The 10124-nt window shown below is 35.0% G+C and overlaps 1 protein-coding gene across 4 annotated transcripts; it reads left to right on the top strand.

The window, feature by feature from the left end:
* The first annotated feature begins 1596 nt into the window (after nucleotides 1–1596).
* LOC142539258 (protein argonaute 4-like) lies at nucleotides 1597–8443 on the top strand. Of its 4 annotated transcripts, none has more exons than XM_075644566.1 (24): nucleotides 1597–1734; nucleotides 2191–2234; nucleotides 3009–3277; nucleotides 3371–3576; nucleotides 3655–3879; nucleotides 3946–4082; nucleotides 4201–4298; nucleotides 4372–4469; nucleotides 4603–4771; nucleotides 4850–4966; nucleotides 5052–5159; nucleotides 5265–5327; nucleotides 5414–5527; nucleotides 5613–5778; nucleotides 5867–5979; nucleotides 6067–6204; nucleotides 6430–6560; nucleotides 6805–6870; nucleotides 7135–7198; nucleotides 7312–7423; nucleotides 7503–7576; nucleotides 7689–7783; nucleotides 7934–7965; nucleotides 8049–8443. In XM_075644566.1, the coding sequence occupies exons 3-24, from the start codon at nucleotides 3044–3046 to the stop codon at nucleotides 8222–8224; spliced, it is 2736 nt and encodes a 911-aa protein (XP_075500681.1). In that variant the 5' UTR covers nucleotides 1597–1734; nucleotides 2191–2234; nucleotides 3009–3043; the 3' UTR covers nucleotides 8225–8443. The 4 variants fall into 4 exon arrangements, with proteins under 4 accessions (XP_075500681.1, XP_075500684.1, XP_075500680.1 ...); XM_075644569.1 differs by having other exon boundaries at nucleotides 2191–2249; nucleotides 3023–3277; XM_075644565.1 differs by having other exon boundaries at nucleotides 1619–1753.
* The last annotated feature ends 1681 nt before the right edge of the window (nucleotides 8444–10124 follow it).

The following is a 10124-nucleotide window of genomic DNA, read 5'->3' as shown; positions in this document are numbered from 1 at the left end:
AGCAACAATTTTTTTTTTGAAAAACAATGTTAAAATCATGAATTTGAGTCTAACTCCATCTCAAAAACTAGTTTAAGGGATTATGATTGTCTAAATCAATATATACAATTTTTAATAATTTAATTCAACCGACATCAGATATCTAACACATTCTCTCACGATTAAGAATGAGCATTCGGAGTGTTAAATTTGTAAGACTTTTAGTGGGTGATTAATGTGGCATTCCAACACATAACTACGAGTTTATGCTCTAATACAATGTTAAGACATGGACTTATGTTTACCAATACCCAAAACCTATTTTAAAAGGAAATATTTTCCTATTCAACATGCACAGCTCCAAAAAAATTATGGCGTTCAAGGTTTTTTTTTTTATAAGCTAGAATGTATGGCTTTTGGGTTTGTGATTCCACTTATATTTAAAAATTAAAATAAAAGCTTTTTTCGACATTTATTAAAACGTAAAAACAACTACTAATTTTTGAATAAAAGCATTTAAAAATATTGTACTTATTTAATTATTTTTTAAGCTGCATCAAACACACTCATAATCAAGTGTCTATATTTGATTCGTATTCTACATTCTTTTATTATTACATATTTATTAAATATATTAATCGCTTCCAATGCTTTTTTATGTACCACCAAAACAAAGTTAAACAAAGATAAAATAGAAATTATTTCTGGGTTGTGGACTTGAACATGTAGTAAAAAATTGTGTGAGATGATCTCACGGGTCGTATTTTGTGTGACATATATCTTATTTAGGTCATCTATGCAAAAATATTACTTTTTATGTTAAGAGTATTACTTTTTATTGTGAATATCGGTAGAGTTAACCCGTCTCACAAATAAAAATTCGTGAGATCGTCTCACAAGATAGCTACTCTAAACATGATATATCTATCCTAAATGAGACATAATCTTATCCAATTTAAATATATTTTGCCCAATGATATTCTTCATCAGTGCGAAACACAAAAAAGCAGAGTTAATAATTATGATTTTTTTGTTCCTATTTTTCTCCCATCACAACAAATGAATATGGAAAAACCTCCCACTTTCCGTCTGACCATAAATGTAAGCATTGATAACTTTTAAAGTCTTGCAACAAACAATGAGCATGGGTGTCCCTAGTTAACACAAAATTTATGTGAGACAACGTCATGAGTAAATTTTATGGGACAGATATTCTATTTGGGTCACGCACGAAAAACTACTACTTTTTATTGTAAATATATATAAATTTGACATGTTTCACGACTAAATATTCGTGAGACTGTCTTACAAGAGACCTAAGATTAAATATATTTTGTCTTATAATTTTATAAATAAAAAGTTTAAAATAAAGATGATGATAGAGGAGTATCTTGAAAATTTTAACAATTTCAGAAAGAATACATGATATGGTATTATAACTTTATGGTAAATTTTACTAAACAAAATAAAAAGGAAAATTTATATATTTTAAGAAGTAAATATTTTTTTTTGAAAAACTCTCTATATTTGATTATATATATATATATATATATATATTTAAATTTAGATGGAAAATTAATTATAACAAAGCCCGTCTAAAAAAATCAACAAGCCCATAACCCACGAAGGCTACGTGCGTCACACCTTTTTTTAACCCCTCTCAGTCTGCGTCACTCTACTAACTCTGCCGTCTCTCTCTCTCAACTCTTGGGATTCTCTCTGATTTCACGGCGTTGAAATCGTACCGAATTTAGGGTTTTGCTTCGCTAACTCTGTAATTCCATTCGTTTATCGCTTTCGGATTCTGTGTTCTTGATTTCTTCTAGTGTGTCGGTGGGGGTTGTGTGAGAATCCTTTTCCTTGAAACCTTGTTACTGTTTTCTGGGTTTTTTTTTCAAGTCTCACAATTTTTTGTGGGGTATGTTTTAATAAGTCGCTCGTAGTTTTTTTTTTTTTTAAAATCTGCTCTTGATTTTTGTCGACGGTGTGTGAGTTGTGTATGAGAAGTTTTTGTTATGCAAACTGTTTTTGTTTTTTTACGGGTATTTTCTTGTTCGGGTCTTTCCGTGAATTTGCTGAAAACGACCGGTGTTTCTGTTTCTTCCTTTCGTTCTTTCTTTGTTTTTTGTTGCGAGAATGGTAAATCTAGTTCTTCCTGTTAAAATAAATTTATTTTAACCCCTTGCTCTCTTTTTTTGATGGGTTTTACAGTGTTTCAAGGTCTGTAGCGGTTGCTTCTACGGCGAAATTTTAAGGTAAAAGGCTACATTGTGTTACAGTTTACCCTTGACGTGTCTGTTTTTATTAAGGGTTGGCTGTTTGTGTCGTTTATGGAGTACCCTCGACATGCATGACTCCTTGCGGGCCTGTTGTATGGAATTTTCTCGGGTATTTTGAAATATATCTGTTTTGATTGTACATTGGCAGCTTTATTCTTGTCTCTGGTGCTATATTTTTTAACAGTGCATTAAACCGTTTTAATCCCAGTCCCGAGCTGTGCGGTTCCTCCTTTTCAGTACTAAAAAATGACGCTATATTATTTTTCATGAAAGGATATATATATTATCTACATGCATTTCCATTTTATGGCTGGGTGAGGGTTCGGCTGTTGGATGATGTGTCATTTATTTTCCGTTGTTTCTTTCACCTGGGTTAAATGAAATTTGTGTTCTATTAACTGTATTTCCTAAATTGGTTTAATAGTTGCAGATGTTTCTGCTTTTGTAGATTTGGTTCAATTACTACCTTCAAAGTCCTATCTGTTGGCAGTTGCTATAATCATATGGTTTTTGGCTATATTTCCTTCTTTTTTCTCGATTATAATTTTTTTTCCATTTATGCCTCAGATTAACATCTGAAAGCTTTTCATACATTTTAACATATTGCCTTTTCAATGGCTTTTGTAAACGTCGTGTTCCTATATTTCTTGCTTTGAGAATACTTTTTTTTTTCTGATTATTGATGTTAGTTAACTACTTTTAGTGGGCTGATATATGTTGGTGTTTACCTTTTCCTATGTGTATTTACAGAGAGACTTAGGTAGTCAGTTCTTGCCAAATCACTGATGGATCCATCTGAAAAAACTGGTAATGGTGCTTCAGAGGAGCTGCCTCCGCCTCCACCTGTTCCACCGAATGTTATTCCACTGAAAGCTGAATCAGAACAACAAGTTAAAAAGGCTCTACTTGTTCCAATGGCTAGACGAGGTATGGGATCAAGGGGAAATAAGGTCCCTGTCCTCACTAATCACTTCCAAGTGAAGGTGAACAGTTCCGATGGGTACTTCTTCCATTACAGTGTATGTATGCTTACCCAATTGGTTACTTGTCTTTTACCTGGGTCCCGAGTCCTTTTAAGTTTTACAGTCCTTTTTTTACATTCTATTTTGTAGGTTGCCCTTTTTTATGAAGATGGTCGTCCTGTTGAAGGCAAGGGAATTGGTAGGAAAGTGCTTGATCGAGTCCAGGAGACCTATGATTCTGAGTTGGCTGGCAAACAATTTGCTTACGATGGAGAGAAGACGTTATTCACCGTGGGCCCTCTGCCGCGCAACAAACTTGAGTTTACTGTTGTCCTCGAGGACGCAACATCAAATCGGTGCGTAGAATTTTAAATCAATTACTGCCTTACTGGTTCAAGGCTGTCTTGGTTTGTGATTGGGTTGTTTGTCTATAGGAACAATGGAAATGCTAGCCCAGGAAGGCATGACAGTCCTAATGAAAGTGATAGGAAAAGGATGCGACGGCCATACCATTCTAAAACAATGAAAGTCGAAATAAGTTTTGCTGCTAAAATTCCAATCCAGGCCATTGCAAGTGCCTTACGTGGCCAGGAGTCTGAAAACTCACAGGAAGCTTTAAGAGTGCTGGACATCATTTTAAGGCAACATGCTGCAAAACAGTAAGTCATGCATTGTCTATTTAGATCGGTGACATAATTTGCATCTCACAATTTGCTCAATATCAGAGGCTGCCTGCTGGTCCGCCAGTCATTCTTTCATAATGATACGAATAATTTTACTGATGTGGGAGGTGGCGTTCTTGGTTGTCGAGGGTTCCACTCCAGCTTCCGGGCAACTCAGAGTGGATTATCATTGAACATTGGTATTAATTTTGATGCCACCTTTTGTTCTTCCATTCTTCTTTTTGATGGTCAGACCCATATGACCTTTTTTTGCTGCAATTGATGTTACTTACAGAACACCAACTTTCTTTGTTTCAGATGTGTCAACAACTATGATTGTCCGACCTGGTCCCGTTGTGGACTTTTTGATTGCAAACCAAAATGTAAAAGATCCCTACTCAATTGACTGGGTAAAGGTAAGTAGAGATCATCTTTACTGAAATCTCTCCTTGATTTGCGTACAATATGGTCTATAATCCATGTTTTCAGGCCAAACGCGTGCTTAAGAATTTGAGAATTCGGGCAAGTCCTACTAACCAAGAGTTCAAGATTACTGGATTAAGTGAGAAGCCTTGCAAAGACCAAACGTATACTTCCATTTTATTTATATTTTGTTTACCTACTCTTTGTAACTCGCCCAAGCACGTGATACTGATGTACAATTATGTTTCCAACTTTTGGTAGCATCTTATTTGGTCTACTTTTGATAACCTTTTGTAGATTCACATTAAAGCAGAAAGGCAAGCATGGTGATGGTGAATGTGAAACCATAGAAGTGACAGTTTATGATTACTTTGTCAACCAGAGGAACATGGACTTGCGATACTCTGCCGATTTACCTTGCATCAATGTGGGAAAGCCAAAACGTCCAACCTTCTTCCCTGTTGAGGTGAACCGAGGATTGGGCATCAAACTATTTGAAAACTACGTTACAATTATTTATTGATTTATTCTTTGGATTTATTAGTTATGCTCCTTGGTGTCGTTGCAACGTTATACAAAGGCTCTTTCCACCTTTCAAAGAGCTTCTTTGGTGGAGAAATCACGGCAGAAACCTCAAGAGAGGATGTCAGTTCTGAGAAATGTATGCTTCTCTACTTCTCTTTTGTAGAGTTTTTTAGCATGTTTATGTATCCCTGTACTTAGCTGTTACTCGGTTGTGGTTGCAGGCGTTGAAAATCAATAATTACGATGCTGAACCCATGCTTCGTTCTTGTGGCGTTTCCATCAACAGTAACTTTACACAGGTCGATGGCCGTGTTCTTCCAACACCTAAGGTATGTTATTGTGTGAATACTAGTTATGTTATTTATTTATTTTGTTTACATATGATTCTGAGTTTTCATTCAATTATACTGATCTTGATGTTTATCTAATTGCAGTTGAAAGTTGGTAATGGAGAAGATTTATATGCTCGTAATGGAAGATGGAATTTCAATAATAAGGTTGATGACTAATTGATTATTTCAAAGATAAGATCCTCTGCTCATTCTAGATCTTTGATTTTTAATCATTTGTATGGGTTGAACAGAAACTTGTTGAAGCAAGTAAGATAGAACAATGGGCTGTTGTAAACTTCTCTGCTCGGTGTGATGTACGTGCCTTGGTCAGAGATTTAATGAAAGTTGGAGAAATGAAAGGAATAGTAAGTTTTGTTTATCTCTTGTTATGCTTGCTGTTGTTTTCATTTGTGTTCTGTCAAATATTATTATACCCGTTTTCTATGTCAGAGCGTGGAACCTCCCTTCGATGTCTTTGAAGAAAATCCTCAGTTTAGAAGAGCTCCACCTCATGTAAGGGTGGAGAAAATGTTTGAGGAAATTCAGGGGAAGCTTCCAGGCCCTCCTAAATTCCTTCTTTGTCTACTTCCGGAGCGGAAAAACTGTGACGTCTACGGTATGTTTGATTCTCATAGATGTTCTATAGAACTGGGATAAATCTAGAACTATGGCCTGTGCACGGAACTCATGTTTCAACTTTCAAGGTCCCTGGAAACGAAAGAATCTTTCGGAATTTGGTGTTGTTACTCAATGCCTCTCTCCCACAAGAGTCAACGACCAGTATCTAACTAATGTCATGTTGAAAATAAATGCCAAGGTTAGACGCTTCAGCAAACAGTAGCATTTTACAATATGATTTTACAGTTCCATATAATTTCTACCCGATGCTCTTGTTTTGTTGCAGCTTGGTGGATTAAATTCAATGCTAGCTGGTGAGCAGTCCTCTACAATTCCACTAGTGTCTAAGGTTCCTACACTAATTCTTGGGATGGACGTATCTCATGGCTCACCTGGCCAGTCTGATGTCCCTTCAATCGCAGCGGTTAGTTGCTTTCAACTCTAAAATTAGTCTTTTGCTTCTTGATTTTTCCACCTTTGTCATATCAACATTATCTCCCAGTCTCCCATTGTTAAATGCGAAATTAATGTTTTAACTGTAGTTTCTCCATGTTCTCCCCTTGAAAAATTTGAAACAAGAAGATTTGTTTGCTGTCTGCTATTGATGTGGACTACTATTCACGTCTTTTATCATCATACATTATATCAGGTGGTTAGCTCGAGGCAGTGGCCCCTGATTTCTCGCTATAGAGCTTGTGTTCGCACACAATCACCAAGGCTCGAAATGATAGATTCTCTTTTTAAACGTGTGTCTGACTCTGAAGATGATGGCATAATCAGGTGACAGCTTTTTGTTTTAGATCCTCATCATTTAGTCTATGTCTACATGTGCTGTTGTTGGGTATGGATTGTATATATCAGCTGTGGTTCTTCTATTTTGTTATATATTGAACCATTTTTTCCTTTTGACAGTTGAAAACGCATACAGGCTTATTCTGTTGTATAATATAATTCTTGTTTGGATGAAGTTCAGTAATTTCAAGTAAAGTTGCAACATGATCTTGATTTTCTCCACCAAATGCAGGGAAGTTCTGTTGGATTTCTATACAAGTTCGGGGAAGAGAAAGCCTGATCAGATTATTATTTTCAGGTGATGATAGTCTTCTGGCTTCTGCTAAAAGGCCTTTCACAATTGTGTAAAAGACAACACGTAGTACAGTCTCAATTTTGCCAGTGAATTTTCTTATCTCTATAATTTTTTTCCATCGTTCTTCCTGTCGATTTTCACCTTGCATTTCATGATTGATCTGCTAATTGTGTTACAAATCTGTTGGAATAATTCCATATTTTTTTGCATGCTGTTGCTTGTAACCTTTTCTAATTCTTGAGTGTTCATTTTATGCTGAATTTTCAGAGATGGTGTCAGTGAATCTCAGTTCAATCAAGTCCTGAATATTGAACTCAACCAAATTATTGAGGTCTCTACAGCAACATCATACGGCTTCTGAGTCTAAATACCATTATTTTTTAAAATTTTATCTCAATACATAGATGCTCTAGTCGGTCTAATGCGTCTCCCCTAAATTTGTAGGCGTGCAAGTTCCTTGACGAGAAGTGGTCACCAAAGTTTGTGGTAATTGTAGCTCAGAAGAACCACCACACCAAATTTTTTCAGCCAAATTCGCCAGATAACGTGCAGCCTGGTAATTTAGTAACAATTTACGAGTGTATGGAACTAGAGCCGTTTTAATGGGGACTAATACTTTTGTTCAAGTTTTGCAGGTACTGTAATAGATAATAAAGTTTGTCATCCTAGGAACTATGACTTCTACTTGTGTGCACAGGCTGGAATGATTGTACGCCATTTTATTTTCTTTACCACCTTGAGATGCTTGTTTTATCGATTATCAAACCTCGATAGACTTTAACCATTACTGTTGATATAATATGTTTTGTGATTATTTTTAGGGGACTACACGCCCAACTCACTATCATGTGTTGTTGGATGAGGTTGGTTTCTCACCTGATGATCTCCAGGAGCTGGTTCATTCCCTTTCTTATGTGTAAGTCTTAACGGCATCAACTCCCAACATCTTAACCCCCCCCCCCCCCCCCCACACACACACACACACACACACACACACCATCCAAGAAAAAAGAGCCTTAAAAGTATCGAAATTTTCATTAAAAATTTGTCGTGCGCTTCAATTCAGGTACCAACGGAGCACTACTGCTATATCCATTGGTAATTACCACTCGTACAAACTTCTTGTTTCTTGAATATATTTTTGTTGTTTTTTGTCTAAACGGGCCTGGTTGTATCTTCAGTTGCTCCCATTTGCTACGCTCACTTGGCCGCTTCACAGTTAGGCCAATGGATGAAGTTCGAAGACGCGTCTGAGACATCTTCTAGCCACAATGGGACAGCGCCCGGTGGAGGTCCGGCTGTTCCCCAGATGCCCAAGTTGGAGGAGAAAGTCCGAAACTCTATGTTTTTTGTTTGAGACCTAGAATCCTCGTCTATCTATCCTCGTCTATCTATCTAGCTTTTGTTTAGAATCAGTGTGGCTTTTGTCAACTGTTTAACCCGGTAGTACTAGTATTATCAATCTCAGCATATACCGTGACCCGTGGTTTGCTCTCCCTCTTCCTATGTATGGTTTTGGATCACTGTGGACCTCGTTTTGTTTCAGTTATTACATTGGATCAATTTCTTGTTTTAAGCCCCCTCTTTAGATGATTTGTCGTTAAAAGCAATTATGAAGAGCTTACTTTCAAATTCACAAATGTCTCTCGCTATTTTATTTTTCAAATACTCAAACACAAGTTGTTCCAAAATAAGAATAGGAAAAACAGAACCATTAAAGAGTCTGATAATATGTTAATCCACTCTCCAACGAAGATATTAATATTAACTTACTAAATAAATAATCAACTATTAATTTAAATTTTACCAAGAAATAATACAAAATCCTCAATTACTAAAACAAATATGTTGGAATGTATACGTTTTGGTGCTAAACAAATGATTTAAGATAAAATTGACTTAATTAAATTGAAGAAATGTGAGATTTAGTCATCCGAATCGAAAAAAACTGATTATGTTCATAGTCAAAGCACCTTTTATCAAGATATCAATTTAGAGATCATCGTTTATTCTCGAAGACATTAGTTTACATTAAATGACTAAATTGATTATTGAATAAGTTTTTTGTACCTTGTTGATATAGCCAAATTCAACCGCACTGTATTTTTACGGATGTCAAATGATGAGACCTGGACAAAAGACGTAGCAACAACTATCCTTATCATGAACGATTCTTTTTTGACGTTTGTGATCGTTGTAGTTTGAAGTCTATAAATAGAGACACATATCAGTTGAACAGAAGTTACGAACCTGTAGGAAAAAAAGGTCGTATAGACAAACATCTGATTCAGGCTTTCAAGCTTACAAAAATGATCATACACTCAACCACACTTTGAAAAGTTGCATATGATCATTAAAGATCATTCAGTGCTAGGAAAATTAATTGTATTCTAGAACAAGTTATATATTGTTTCTTCGTTCAATTAAGTAGAATAGAAGTTTCGGTTTTTGTAGTGTTAAGTCCAACTGAAATATGTTTTTGCAAATTGTTTATAAAGATCAAAGCCTTCTAGTGCGAGTTTTCCCAAAAGAAAGAAAGGGTGACGTGAGAGCTTGAATTATCCGAACTATCCAGAAACAATCTTGCGTACATTTTACTTTCACTTTACTATTAAACTTACATAGCCAAACCATTATTTAAACCGTCTAATATGTCAGTTTGGATTCTTTCCGCACATATTTCATTAGCAAATTGACATTGACAATCGAGAACACCAAGTTCAGTTTTTAACCAAAATGAATTATTTTTATAAAAAATTTTAAAAAGTATTTATTCAACCCTTTTTAAATATTTCAACCGATCATATCAAATTGTATCAGAACATTTAGATAGAATCGAAATCAAAGCACTAGAAAACTAGTATATACAGAGAGATTTTGTTCATTAGAAGATCTCTTTATATATTTCTGCATCACGAGTTTCAGATATGTATTATAAATGAGCTTTTTTTGCATTTACATCATTTATATTTAATCAATTGGCTCTTATCTCCATTCTAAAATATATTTTTGTACTTGATAAATGAGGTAAATGTCAAATATAATAAATATAGAGATTAATGCGAAAAATCCCTATAATAAATTCATTCAAAAGCTTATATTTCATTAATATATTGATTATTATGCTATTATGTGCACGAGAAAATTTAAAATTAATAAAATTTGATATCTAAATTTGTGTGGACAAAATGTCTAATTATTTTTCAAATAAAAATGACGAAAATAGTAAATTATTTATTTAATCCTATAGATTTACA

This window comes from Primulina tabacum, chromosome 3 (assembly GCF_025594145.1).
Source record: "Primulina tabacum isolate GXHZ01 chromosome 3, ASM2559414v2, whole genome shotgun sequence".
NCBI classification, from domain to species: domain Eukaryota; kingdom Viridiplantae; phylum Streptophyta; class Magnoliopsida; order Lamiales; family Gesneriaceae; genus Primulina; species Primulina tabacum.
This window is presented reverse-complemented; position numbering and strand designations above follow the sequence as displayed.

Coding starts and splice junctions, on each gene's coding strand:
- LOC142539258 (XM_075644566.1), top strand. CDS start 3,044: ATGGATCCATCTGAAAAAACTGGTAATGGTGCTTCAGAGGAGCTGCCT. Junction 5,528..5,612: donor TTGGAGAAATGAAAGGAATA/GTAAGTTTTGTT, acceptor TTTCTATGTCAG/AGCGTGGAACCTCCCTTCGA. Junction 7,424..7,502: donor GCCAGATAACGTGCAGCCTG/GTAATTTAGTAA, acceptor CAAGTTTTGCAG/GTACTGTAATAGATAATAAA.